General features: G+C 32.7%; 2 protein-coding genes across 3 annotated transcripts; one reads left to right on the top strand and one right to left on the bottom strand.

Annotated features, from left to right (window-relative positions):
• LOC109333722 lies at positions 838-1,475 on the top strand. The gene has a single exon (XM_019569278.1). The coding sequence runs from the start codon at positions 899-901 to the stop codon at positions 1,370-1,372; it is 474 nt and encodes a 157-aa protein (XP_019424823.1). The 5' UTR covers positions 838-898; the 3' UTR covers positions 1,373-1,475.
• Positions 2,366-5,847, bottom strand: LOC109334550 (protein RMD5 homolog A-like). Of its 2 annotated transcripts, none has more exons than XM_019570383.1 (2): positions 5,747-5,847; positions 2,366-3,678 (listed from the first exon to the last, which is right to left on the bottom strand). In XM_019570383.1, the coding sequence occupies exon 2, from the start codon at positions 3,653-3,655 to the stop codon at positions 2,498-2,500; it is 1,158 nt and encodes a 385-aa protein (XP_019425928.1). In that variant the 5' UTR covers positions 3,656-3,678; positions 5,747-5,847; the 3' UTR covers positions 2,366-2,497. The 2 variants fall into 2 exon arrangements, with proteins under 2 accessions (XP_019425928.1, XP_019425927.1); XM_019570382.1 differs by lacking the exon at positions 5,747-5,847 and adding an exon at positions 3,870-4,745.

Below are 15,000 nucleotides of genomic sequence, written 5' to 3'. Positions count from 1 at the left end.
TATGAATAATTGCCTTAACTAAGGGGAAATTCTATCAACACAGAGAAAATCATCCCTCTGGATGAATCATATGTTAATGTAAATGTTATAAATAATTAGATGGGTTATCCTTCTAGATCTTAGCAATGGTTTTTGATTTATATAGAATTGCCCAAACTATCATGTATTTTTTTTGTAATACCAATGACATCGTCTCATCCATCCTTTCTATATAAGGAATCAATTCTTTTAGGATTATATAAATGCCCCTATTAATATGTACAATTTACCTTTTATGATCGTTTTGGGATTCAGAAGAACCCTATATCACTCGATCAAAGCCTTCTAAGTAACTAAGCTTCCACTGTGTTACCACTCTCCACACATCTAATTTTTCAGGAAGACATACCTTGACAAATATTCCAAATAAAATAGTATTTCAAGCATTATTGGAAGCATAACTTGAATTTATGATGTGTATGAAAAATACGAAAAATCTAATAATTATGCTGTGTATGAAAAATAATTTATTGGAAGGAACAAGATTTATCTTGATTATCTCAACGTTACTAAAGGATTATTCCCCTTATTGACTAGAGGATACATTTGGTACATATTGAACTATATATAATTTTACACTCAAACATTAATATCAGTACAAAAATATAAAAGTATTAATGCCCATACCCATATCCAATACTAATATACGTATAATACTTCTAGATATATACTCAAGATGTATCTCATATTTTTCTTTTTCATTTATTTAAATATCTATCATATGTATAGGTAGATTTCATTATAATATAGGTACTAATTTGTAAATTCACATATTTACATATATATACATCTCTTCCTTTTGTCTTGTTCCGAAACTTAACAAAAAAATCTAATCAGAACCCTCAACTGAACTGAAGCAATGGCTCTGAAGTTTCACCTTATTTCCACAAACTTCTCTTCAATCTCTTCAACCACACACTTGTTCAACCACAAACCCTTCACCCGAATCTCATGCACTAACAAAAACAGCATAAGCGATTCTGCACTTTCATCAGACTTATCAGCAAGGGTTACAAGAATGAACACCCATTTGGTTCAAGCAGAGGATGCAATGAGAAAAAGCAGAGAACTTCTCTTCAAAGAGCTATGCAACTATTTAGGGGTAAAAGAAGATGAAGGGAGACATAAATGGAAGAACTTTGATGAAGAAGAGAAATGGGTATGTGTGAATGGGTTTATACAAGAATGGGGTCAACATTTTCAACCATTATCTGTGAAATCAACAAAAGAGATGGTTGAAGAATATTTGAGACAGGGGAAACTTAACCCTCCTCCTAAATGGGTTCCTTCTTCTGTGCCAGTTCCAGGACTTGATGGGATTATTGGTTTTTGATGCACAAAAAAATTGGGACTTTTCAGTTCATAGTTCTATTTCATTGTTTCTGTTGTTTTTTTGTTTTGCAAAATTAGCAGAAATTGAATAACGAAGTGGATTTAATGTCAAATACTTTAGTTATGCTTTCTTTTAATCTATTGCTTTACCATGTTACAAGAAAAAGTAAAACTTCAATTTAGTTAATCATGTTTATATTATTATTAGAGTATCAGTCAATTTTGTATTTTACTATTTTATCAATTTAGGCCATAAGGTAGATATCATCGATACTGGTTTGGTCTGTGATATTGACACTATCGATCTCAATTTAATTCTGAAATTTACATTTTCGTCTTTCAAATTACAGAAATATCAAATTTAATACTTAACTTTACATATAGTTTGGTGAATTTATAAAAAAAACAGTTTCCAATGAACCAAATTGATTAATGAAATGCAAATTCAAAGGCCAAATTGTCATTTTTTAATTCTTACAAACTTCATGACAAAATTGGCATTTGGCTCAAAATAATGGGGTTGCACTGGAGTAAATGGCTAATCTTTTTTGGTTACAAAATGGCTAATTTATCCACGTGAACTATTTTGAATTAAACCAAAAAAGATCCTTGTTTTCATAATCTTTTCTAACATAATTGAATAAAACTAGAAAGTGACTATTCATAGTTTATTTTGCCTTTTCAAACACCCATTATAATTGCAAAATTGACCCATCTCATGATCATGATTAAATACAAAAGAGTACACAACATTTGCTAACAAAAACCATTGCTAACACAATTTCAGATTACCTCTTTCACATTACAGGGCACAAAACTATTGCTACTTTTGAATTCCATGCAGAATAACACTAAGCCAGTGTCATATGATTGTACACAACTTTACACCATCATGTCTTAGCTGAGATCATGGAAGCACTCATAACTGTATAGGTGTAAAATGTGTCAATCTAAGTTCATGTAATGGGGGATGATGAGTAGATGAAATCAGAGCTTTGAAATAAAATGGTCTTATAAAATGTAAAAGAGAGAATTCATGAAGAACATGTATATACAAACCAGAAAGCTGCAAATACTGTACTACACCCATGAAATAAATACATGCAAAAGGAATTCATGAACATCATCAGAAATGAAGCTGTCTGCAGTGAGCAACAGTAGCTTCGGCTGGACAATATGGACACTTGAACGTACGCGTGCTGTTTTTTGATAACTTAATAATTGATTGCTTGCACAGGACATGTAAACATGGCAACAGCATTGGAGGATTCTCTTCACTACCTTGATCCCTACTCACAGGGCATACAAAAACTGAATGGAACTGAAATTCCTTACCCAGTTCAAGAGACACAGGCAACTGCTTCATCGCCAACCACTCTGGCTTCTTTGCCGCCATTACGTTCGCCAGCTTTAAGAGTGTAGGTAGCCCCTGAACTCCAGCTGCAAATGCTACACTAAGTGCGCTCTGGTAGGACTGCCCCAAGAGAGTGCAGAACTGTCGCACCAGCTCTTCAGTTGTAATCTCCCAATGAATTGGGGACATCAACTCAGAATAAGGAGAGCTTTCAAGCCTGCCTGCATATAAGAGGCAACCCATAAGCTTTTGAAACTCATCCTTGTTGAGAGAAGCAAAAGGAGCAAGATAAGTTCGGGCATATTTTAAGGCATCAGCCCGGGTTCCATTTTGAACGATCTCTACGAACTGCAGTTTGTGAATCTTGAGCTCGAGATTAGAACCAATCTGGACAAGTTGCTCTCTATTGTCAGAGACCCATTTCAGAGCAGGCTGAAGGTTTCTAACCTTCATAGCTTCAATAATATGATGCATTTCCAAGAACTGAGATTTTAATGCAGTTGCGTCAGGCTCTCCAGCCTCACTTATGATGCTATCTCCAAGATCAAATAAACCTTCATGGTAGAAGTAGTTTGCAATGATCTGATTCACAAGGTGAGTATCAAAGTCAACATTTCTGTATGCCTTTGATATGTCAGTGTTTAACAATTTTTCAAGGAGCTTTTGGTACTTGGTAAGACTTGTGTTCAATTCCTTTTGTGATCCTTCTAACTGTTGAAGTGCTCCAATAGCACCAAGCTTAACCTTGAGATCTGTAAGAACAGATTTATGGTCAACAGGAGTTGAGGGGTTATGTGATGACTGGATTGTTGCCAATGCCTGCTCAATTTCACGCCCCAACTGGTCAACAACATCTTGAGACTTGGAAGAATATACCTTTTGCTTCTTAGCTACACGATCAAATGCATCTTTGATGCTACTCAGCTCCATCTTAATGAAAAGTTCACAAACTCCTATGAAGATGTTAAAAAGAATGATTACCCCAATTCAGAAAGATTCACCAAACTGTTTTTCTCCTATAAAAACTAATCATTAAGCATAACACAACACCACACGGCTAAATACGCATAAGTAAGAAATCAAATATTTTGAACCCCTATTTGTTATTAAAAAAATCACACAGCACATAGTTCCACTGATTTACAGTTTAAGCTTAGATATGTCGCAAACAATGATATAAGAGAACCTCACTCTGGTTGTATTTTCTCAAATTTGTCTGAAAAAGTATGATTCTAAGCTGTACTCCACCAAGAGGAACCTCTATTTGGATTCAGAAAGCTAAACACCAGAATAAAGATGACTAATTAAAAAGCTTAATATTGAACAATTAATATCAGAACCACTACATGAATGATCAAATATCAATCAGCTTTTAGTTGCTCTTTATTTCTCTTTAAATTCCGCATGTTCATATTGCAATAGATCCTTGTTTAGTAGGAAGCTGGAACAGCAGAATAAATCTTTTCCCAATCTTAATTCTAACATTTACGCCTATATCTTTTCTGTCGTTTCCATCAGATAATGAGATTTACACTCAATCACTTGGGCCTCGAAAGATAAACTATGTTTGGTAAATCACCCTAGTATATAGGGCTTCACATTCAGCATCTTTAAGCCATAATTGAGAGGTTTCTGAACCCTAGAACCATTTTGTTATCATTCCACTTCAATTTATCCTACTTCTCTTCTCACTTTATGTTACTTGAGTTGCTGTACTTCATCTCTTACAACATCATAATTGTACCCCTAAATGTCCACAAATGATAAGTTCCAGGTGCAAACACTAATTCACTAGATCATCAACAAAAAGCATCCATAAGTGCCTTTTTTATGATAATAGTTAATCTGGTTTCTTATCATGTCCCTACTTTGAAAACTAATAACTGTCTTCTCTTCGACAGTTGACATGAAACACAAACTATATCCTAATGTGTACTGCTACATCATAATGACAAAAATAAAAAGAAAGCTTAAACATGTTTTTAGTCCCCGCAAATATGACGCCTTTTTTGGTTTTAACCCTTTTTTGTGTGGGTATAACCAAGGGTATCCCATCACCTCTTTACGGGTAAGTAACTAATCCCCTTCGTGATATGTGACTGTCCCTCCCAACAAGTGTCGCTCCAAGGAATCGAAAATTTTATTCACTTAGTCCCAGATTTTAGAAAAACTTATTTTATTTAAGTCTCTCATCATGGACTATTTGATTTAAGTCCCTAATCATGGACTAAAAGCGCACTAATTTCTGTATTTTTAGGGACTAAAAGCAAATAAAATTTAAATAGAGATAAAAACAAAAAATTGACATATTTATAGGATCACAAACACATTTAAACCAATAAAAAATGAATTACAACACTTATCCATGATAAATCTATGAAATCTGAAACCTCACTCAAACAAATGACCTAAAATCTTCAATTAACTAGTAGTGGAGTGATCTCACACATCCATAATAGTAATTAACAATCAAAGATGCGTTGACATGCACAAAATACATCTATGATTTATGAAGAATCAACTTTACCATGACATAATATCAAAATGGTAAATGCAGATTGATATGTTGAAAGAAACTATATTTTATTACAAAAAAAGTCAGAGTTAGCAAAAGAGATAAAACAATATAATCTCACATAGAAAACAAAACTACTCAATAGCACAAATCAGATTAAGAGGGTAAAATAGTAAATAGTGCATAATTGGCTTTCTTTCTTTTTTTCTTTCTTTTCAATTATTATTACATCTACATAACAAATAAGTGTTAGCAATATTGTTATAAAACAACACGATTCAAAATCTGAAATTGTTTGGAACTGTGAATTCAAATTCAAAATGATTAACATGAAGCAAAGGTAAAACAAATCAAAACCTTAAAAAAACGAATGATCTCAGTTATTTGACATGGAATTTTTTTTGAAATCGATGAAATACAGTAGCGGAAAGAAAATAGTAAGGAGAAGTAAAATCAGAGAGAGTGTTGCGGAAAATAAAAATTGAAAATTGGGAATTGGGTGTCACCTGAGAGAGAGAGAAGAGAGAAGAGGCACGAAGAGATGAAGAAATGAAGAGAAGCGTGCGAATGCCAACGCGACTAAATGGTGCTGCGGTCACACGTGCGAATACAAATATCCAATTTGCCCTAAATTACAACACTTATACGGATTAAGGGTGAGCATGGGCCGGGTTGGGACGGGTTAAGACTTGTCCTTATCCCCGGTCCTAAATATTGTTTGTGTCACTTTTTTTGAATTTGAATTTGGTTCTAAACTCAAAGTTAACCCAATCCTAAATAGCGACCAGTCAGCCTTTAAACTCGACTTGACCTTAAACCAATTAAATATGATGCATACTCATTTTAGATAAAGACTTCTTAGTATTATTTATTATTATGAATATGTAGTAAATACATAAAATGATATATATATATATATATATATATATATTATTAATCATGTATAAATATGGAAAAATTAAAGAATAAATGACACTTTCGACTAAAACATAATTCTATCTTCACTTGATTTCTTGTTTGTAGCATTAAATTGGATAAGATTTGAAAGATATAATCTTTATAATTATCTTCAAATAATTTGTTTTTTCCATGTCTTATCTCCTTGTTGCGTTAGAGATAGAGTTCCTTCACGCCCTCTTCCATGTAAGAAAATGATCATACTTTATTTTCATTGCTCTAGCCACGTGACAAGCTTACTCTTGAACCTAAGTGAACTACTTGGTCACAAAATATGGACCATGTTACAAATAAATCCCAACCCATATTACATGAATTAAATGCTAAATAATTGAGTGAAAATAAACCTAAGACTATATGATAATGCAATCTCATTTATTTGAATCAATGCAAATAAAATAAACCTAAGTTGGAACATAACCTAAGGACATAAATGTCCTTCTCACGTACCCTCTCCTGGGTCAATTGCGTCCTTTGAGACCTTAAGAATTTCTGTCTTGGCCCTAGTTGTAGGACCATCATGACTTCCTTTTCCTTTGGGATCAAAGGCTGCCCTAGGAGAGTTTACATAAAAAAACGAACAAACTAATAGGCTTGTATGGTAATTAAGGGAAGATTTTTGTAAAACCCTCTAGCTTATTAGTCCTTATTTGATAAGTCCATACGAGTAGCCTATGACTAATAAACTAGGAGCTTTTAAGTTATTTATGTTGGGAAGTAAGTCCCACATCGCCTATCTCATTATCTCGGGAATGGTTTAAATACCTGTTGGACTACTCCTCTCATGGCCAATTGGTTTTGAGATGGAACCTTAACAATTTACACTTATCAACTACTTGATAAGCTAATTTTACAAAACACTTGTAATTAATCATCATTTTTTCAGCTAGTTGTGCCAAAAAGGATTATATCTACAATATTATAGATCAATCAATATTTTGAACTACCTGAAGTAGTGTTATCATATCTAATGAGCTGACTCAAAAATGCTATATCATCAGACATAACACCAAGATCTTTCAGAAATATAATATTCAGCTATAGTTTCTACTGAAATATTGAGCAATGGTTGTTCAAAGCTCCAACTTTCAGAAGAAAAAGATCTAGTAAATAAATAAAATCACAGTGTCTCTTCATTCTCCAAAATAGCATCTGTTGCACCTGCTTTCTTCACAAGAATGACAAGATCCATGCAAATAGGGGAAGTTGAACATGGGGTGCAAACATAAATAGAGTTTATGCAAGGAACTGGAGAAAGTTTTTCAAGAAAAATTGGAGGATGTTCTAAACAGAAACCTTCAACTCAAGAATGAATTATAAAACTGCCACATATATAATTTGTAAACAGACATATTATGTTTCTATGCTTTAAAGAACAATGATAATTTGATTATACAAAACAGCAGAGCTATGGATAAGTACTATATATACAATTTGATTAGTTTTCTTAATTTATTTATACTAGAGTTGTGGGGCCATCCAAAAGGAAGGCACCTCCAAAAATATGTGTATGCCGCTAACAGTGTCAAGCACACGGTATTCTTTAGTAAAAGGCGAAAGAATAGTTCCCTTTGTGCTTATCACACGGCTCCATGATTGAAATATTGTTAAGCACTTCATTTTTATAGTGAGAGCGTATGTTTATTCACACTGTTATACATGATGTGGGCTTTGGATAGTATTGAGACTTGGCATGTGAAAACATGGTTCTACATGACCAAAACCTTTGCTTGTTTGCATCAACTATATATTGAGTAATATCCATCTTTTCCTACTTTGTAGCAAACTCTAGAAGGTTCTAAGTACAATGAAATTGGTTAAATTAGGCTGTTATAGTAGACAAACTTTAGCAGCCTTAGTTTCAAAGTAACTTGAGTATAGTACTTGTGGCTACAAATGTGCACCCAATATAGTAAGAGATAATATCTGTTGTCCCACAAATTGTGCTATTACATGTACCATAAGCTTATGATTGGTTGAAAACATATTTTTAAGTTAAAAAATTAATAATTAATTATTTTTCTGACCAATTGCAGCTAATAATACATGCAGTGATATAATTTATAAGACAATTACCCGTATAGTAATGAACTAACCACTTTACTACATGTATGACTCCAAAGGTAACAATGAAGTTGCAGAAGAGGAAGACATGTTAAGGTTTCTTGTAACTGAGTATGACATGCTTGCTTCACAAAATAGTAAAAATACCACTCAACTCATGGAACATAAGTAATTGACCTTCGTGTATATATATAATTCTGTATGTCCACTATTGATAATATATATTCAAGTGAACAACAATTATGTTTAATCCCAATCATGTATAGTAAAATCACATTTAGTGATGATTGTTTGGCTATGCATGATTAACAAAATTAGATCCAAATTCTAAAACAGGTGTAGCAATAAATTCTGAGTTTGAATAGAAAAGCTTTTCAGTATATATTTTTTTGACAGTTGATGTTATAACTTCCTACTAGCTATTGCTGGCACAAGAACTTGCTGATCTTTCATCATGCATATGGCGTGTTCTATACGACTATATATCTTCATACAAGTTTTTCTCTATTGAGATATTCAAAACCCTTTTCATCTCGATTATTGGAAGATACAACATCAATCAAAACCATATAGTATTTGAACTGCATATGTCTAATTGAATCATAATAATAAGTTTTATTAGAAATGTAATCTAAGTCAATTAGACTGAATTGATTATTATCACCACAATTACAAATGTAAACAATGTTTGAACTAAAATTGTAGGGTGGGCCAGCCAATGCAATAGTGCAAAACATGGGCGACACATGAGAAATCCAATAGCAAGCTATTGTAGTGAAATCTCCCCTCTAAAAAAGTAATTTAATATCGTGTGGGTCAATGACCCACATATCAGATATTAAACTGATAAGAACAGATACTACACTTGATCTTAGCCAAAAGGCCGAGAAAGGTATGAGTTATATTACATCTAGTCTTGTTCTTTATACCAGAACTTCCTCCTGCTGCTTAGTAGCTTAACCTGTATGGGACTACAAGTAATAGCTACTTTCACATCACACATTCTGTTCCTTAAGGCACATTCTTTCTGAAACAATGCAACCAGGAAAAAAAGAAAGCTCTTCCTCATCGCTAACAACTCAGGCAGAAAGATATCATAAAACCAGTCTCTTGGAAAACCCACATTTACCTCTATATATGCATATCACTAACTGAACATTAGCATCATCTAATGTGGAATAATTGCTATTTAGCTCTATGCATAATGAGAGGAATAATTGTGTTGTTTTTAATCCTTGTGGAATAATGTTCCTCTCAAACTTGTGCCATGTTGTAATTTTTACATTTGGATGAAAACCATGAAATACTACTAGTACGACTTGAGTTATATTAACTACATAGCCATGATCATACAACTTGAGTTCTTGTCTAAAGAGAAGTGGCATAGTCTTAATTAAGTGATGCTGAACCGATCCTCTCTATTAATGGAGAGGCAAGTACTATAAAAAACAAAGGAAATAAAAATATGGTAAGACATTTTTATCCTTTTATATATAATGAAATAACGCTTTTACCATTGAAAACACATGTAAAGTTATGTATTTGCATTTTCATTAATGGAGAGGATTTTTGTTCAACACTATGCACATAGACATAAGTTACTTATGTAATAAACGTGTGTCCTAATAAACATTAAGATTTGAGGTTAAAATATATATATAGAAGTAAGATAATCATATTTGTTTGACCCATACACATCAATTAGACACTTGAATAGTACTAAAAACAAAAAGACAGAATTTAAATAAAAAGAATTAGAAGAAGACATGAATTCAGTGATAGTTCAAAATATATTGAAACTGGTTAGCAAGGGCCTTCAGGCCCCTTCCAAAAATTGGCGTAGGCCACTATAAGTGGCAAGCACACGGTATTCTTTAGTAAAAGGCGAAAGAATAGTTTGCTTTGTGCTTACCACATGGCTCCGTGATCCTTTAAGGCTATAATTCGAGCTTTATATAATGCAGTAGCAGCTGGCACATTCTCTTATTTATGATGTGGGACTTAGTTAGTAGTGTTTCATCTCCATACTATATGTGTAGGATGAAGTTATTCAACAAAGAGCATGTATGTCTTACTGAAATAACATACTAGTCTTTATTTCTCTGTACTCGTGTGAACTTATTAATTTATGTTTCTTTGAGTAAAAAGTCTTAATTTTTTCTTTTTAATTTTTTTAATTCTCACACTCATTGACAAAATAGTCAAGAAAGATTTACACTGTGAAATAGAAGATTGCAGAAAGATTTTCCTGACAATATTGTGCCATTCAATTTTGAAGTCAAATACAAGTCTCAACTTATGAACATGGTTTTACTACTACTTGAAATGAGTACTGCTTATTCTATTTAATAATCATGATTCAAATAGCATGATGATTTCTCTTCAATTAAAGGCCAAATAGCATGATGCTATGTATATGCATGTGGTGACAGAGAACTAATTTTATTTGGCGACTTCTTAATACAATACTTGCATAAGCAACTGTATATAATCTTTACCTGGATAAAAATTTAGATCAGGTTTCAAGTGTTCAGTACTTCAGTATCATACTAAGTAAAATTTATGTGAACTTGAGTAATATCTTTGTTGGGTCCTTTATCATGTGAATTTGGAATTTAATAACAACTTCAGAAAGGAAAACATTTTCCTGAGTAATTTCAGCACTTTTTTTCTTGTGCTTTTGTTGGTTTGATTTATCTACTCCACCTTATGAGCAGAGATTCTATTTCCATGTTCTACTAGTGGAACTTTTAGGAGTCACATATTGAGTAGAATAGTAAACTCAATGTGGTATTAAGTCATGAGGCTCTCTCACCTAATAGACTAGTTTTTTGGGTTGAACTCTCCTCATGGGTTTAAGTCCTAACAATTGGTTCTTTCATTGAGAATTACGTTAGCCATTAGGCTCTCCCAAACTAATAGATTAGTCTTTTAGATGAGGCTCTTCTCATGAGCTTAAGTCTTGGCAGCAACACATATGTTTTACTATAGAGGGATATAAGTAAAGGGAGATTCTATAGTCACAAAACAGAAAATAAAATGAAGGGGCAATTAAGAGCACCAAAACATGGAACATCGGAACAACCAATAATTTGGGGCATATATGTCCATCCTCTTTACTTGAGTTCTGTGTGATATCCAATTTTCTGAACCATTTTCCTAATTAATACTGTTATCTCACGCCCCAAATGAATATGTCTCTAAGGACATGCACCTGAATAATAGGGCAGTTTTGTATTTAAAGGTAGTTAGTGTAATTTTCTATACATTTTTTGTTTAAAGGTTTTACATTGCCTGGTAATTGGGTTTGATGAACTACCCGAACATTGTGATTGGTTTTCAAGTATACATACATGTTTTGCAAAAGTTTCTGACAAAGTGCCTACTAAAGGGGCTTCAATTCTGTTGCAATGCAGCAGTTCCACACTGTATGATAAAGGGAAGCTCTGACTATAGCTGCAATATATGAGGCTAAGCAGGTTTGATTTGAAAGATATGGAGCCATGCACCAAACACAAAGTGAACTATTCTTTTGCCTTTTACTAAAGAATACCGTGTGTTTGTTGCTTGAAGTGGCATATGCCTATTTTTGAAAGGAGCTCTTTTTTAGAAGGTTCCTACAACAAGTTTCAAGGTTGTTTTTCTTGATATACAGTAGTTGTGTTATGAGTTGCATCACATTACAGGATTGGTAATTCCTTGGTGTAAAACCTTGTATTGTGCACTTGAAGTTTTCGTCACTTATTTGTCAATTAGAAGTATTCAATAGGCAAATTTGTGGTCTTGAACATGGTATAGCAAGTTTTTTCATCATATCATGAAAATAATAGGAAAAAAAAACAGACACTGACGATGTTCAAGACATAAAAGTTATGTATCTGCATGTGGAATGGCACACATGTTGTCATAAAATCTTTCTGCAAGTAACTCTTTCTTGACGATTTTGTCAATGAATGTTAGCAGTAAAAATAAAAAAAAATAAAAAGTTAAGCCTTTTTACTTGTGAGCTTTATATAATAACCTTCTTTAGTGGAACTTCAGAACTATAACATAAATTAATATGTTCACACTAGTATAGAGAAATATATATAGACTAATATGCTAGTCTTCTTAATTCAAAATAAAAATTCTGAAACAATTATTTCAGTAAAATATACATGCTCTTTGTTGAATAACTTCATTGTAAGCATATAGTGTGGGAGATAACCTAGTCCCACATCATAAAACAAGAGAATGTGCCAGCTGCCACTACATTTTATAAAGCTTGGATTATAACCTTGTTAAACTACGGAGTCATGTGGTAAGCACAAAGCGAACTATTCTTTCGCCTTTTACTAAAGAATACCGTGTGCTTATTACTTATTGTGGCATACGCTTATTTTTGAAAAGTGGCCTTCTTAATGAAGGCCCCTACTAGACAGTCTAAATATTTTGAACTGCCTCTTCATGGACTGTCATAATTTAAATTCATGTTGATGATTTTTTTGAATCCAGTGGAAAAGGATTTTGAATTCTTCATCTCAACATATGCATGATATTTTAACATAAATGTCATAAAAATGGAAGGATATTCTTATTCCAAGAATAAAAACTTACTTCACAACTTAACTACCTATAATACGGAAATCTAATAATTTGAATTAATGACTAGATCTAAACTATTAGATTTTTTATAATTGTTAACTAAGATATGAAATGAGTTTTAAACTAGTTAGTGTATCCCCTCTCAAAAAAATACTATAACTGAAGCTTACAAAACCTCATTCTTAAGTTTATCAGGCTATTATTAAAGAAGAATACAATTCAAAAGAAAATAGACAAAAGATACAATACAAAGCCAAAGATGTGCGTTTAGAATTTAATGTCTCAGATGTGCGTTTAGAATTCATTCAATGTTTCATTTATTCTTCTTTGAATTATGAATATCAATCTTATCCAGAAATCAAGTTACAAACGTACGTCTTTTATTGGAACTCAGAATTTATTGCTTTATCTGTTTTAGAATTTGGATTTAATTTTGTTAATCATGCATAGCCAAACAATCATCACTAAATGTGATTTTACTATGCATGATTGGGCTTAAACAGAATTTTTGTTCACTTTATCAAGTGTATTAAGATATATTATCAATAGTAGAGATATATATACAAGAAGGTTAATTACCTGTGTTCCTTGAGTGGCTTTTTTTATTCTTTTGTGAAGCAAGCAGGTCATACCATAGTAAGTTTAACCCGTAGGATCGGTAGATCTTACGATTTTTTGAGAGCCCTATTTTGTGTATATATATATATAAATCAATGGTAGATCTTACAATCCGTATTATGATCACACGATTTACGTTTTCATCTATTCCTTCCGATCTTACATAAGATCTCGATTTTGTCAACTATAGGGTCATACCCGGTTATAAGAAAGCTTAACATGTATTCCTGGAACTTTATTGTTACTTTGGAATCACAGATAAAGTAAAGTAGTTACTTCATCACTATTCTGCAGTGCACATTTGTAGCCACGAGTATTATACCCAAGTTACTTTGAAACAAGGCTACTAAAGTTTGTTCGCTATAACAGCCTAATTTAACCAATTTCATTGTACTTAGAGCCTTGGAAAGTTTCTACAAAGGAGGAAAAGATGGATACTACTCAATATATAGTTGATGCAAAGAAGCAAAGGTTTTGATCATGTAGAACCATGTTTTCACATGGGAAGTCTCCATGGTATCCAAAGCCCACATCATGTACAACAGTATCAATAAAGATATGCTGTTAGTATAAAAATGAAGTGCTTAACTGTATGTCAATCATGGAGCTGTGTGATAAATACAAAGCGAACTATTCTTTTGCCTTTTACTAAAGAATATTGTGTGCTTGTCACCTTTATCGGCATACACATATTTTTGGAGGTGCCTTCCTTTTGGATGGCCCCATAACTCTAGTTTAAATAAAATTATTAAGCTAATCAAATCATAGCTTATTTATCCAAGCTTTTGTCTCAATTTCTTGGGCATGGATAAAAACGTGCTTTTTTAAGGTTTCGTAAGCTACATAATTAATGAGTTAGAGGTTAATGTTATAAAACATGAAATAATGAACAACCATTAGGGCTCATTTAGGGTTTCCTTGAAATGAGCTAATTTAAATAACTAAGTTTTAATGCCTTTGTGTTTTAATTTAACCTCTAATTAATGGATAAGGAGCATATCAATACCAATCATTTATCATTTTTGCTATACTCAACCCTCTCTTCTGCAATAATGGAGGCTGTTCTTTGTCTGAAACTTTTTTCAGAACAACGAAGGTATTCCCTCATCCTTTTTAGGTAATGAGCTAATCCATTTCAGGGTTTGTGGGTATCCCTTCTAACAAATGTCGCTATCAGGAATCAAACCATTGACCTTTTGGTCATCTTGGAGATCTAGCAGTGCCTTTATACCACTAGATCAACATTTTGTTGATAATCTTTGAAAAATAGGTGGATGCCATCTAAAATTTTAGCACCATTCCTTGGCAATGATGGATGCTGTAGTATTCTAAGTTAAAAATAATTGAATATTGAAGCTTCTGGTTTTGTCGGTTATGCATGGATTATTAGTGTAGAATTTGAAATAAACTAAAAAGGGAGTCACAGTAAAAACACTGGAGAAGTATGTCAATTCAATCAGAGAAAATATAATATTAGGATACATGAGTACACTAGGGATGGAACCAAGAAGTTTGCATATATATATATATATATATA

The sequence above is a fragment of the Lupinus angustifolius genome, chromosome LG19 (genome assembly GCF_001865875.1).
Source record: "Lupinus angustifolius cultivar Tanjil chromosome LG19, LupAngTanjil_v1.0, whole genome shotgun sequence".
NCBI lineage: Eukaryota > Viridiplantae > Streptophyta > Magnoliopsida > Fabales > Fabaceae > Lupinus > Lupinus angustifolius.
Note: the sequence above shows the minus strand (reverse complement) of the source record. Positions and strands in the feature narration are given on the sequence as shown.

Bases quoted from the DNA above. Each gene is read 5' to 3' on its own strand.
- LOC109333722 (XM_019569278.1), top strand. From the start codon at position 899: ATGGCTCTGAAGTTTCACCTTATTTCCACAAACTTCTCTTCAATCTCT.
- LOC109334550 (XM_019570383.1), bottom strand. From the start codon at position 3,655: ATGGAGCTGAGTAGCATCAAAGATGCATTTGATCGTGTAGCTAAGAAG.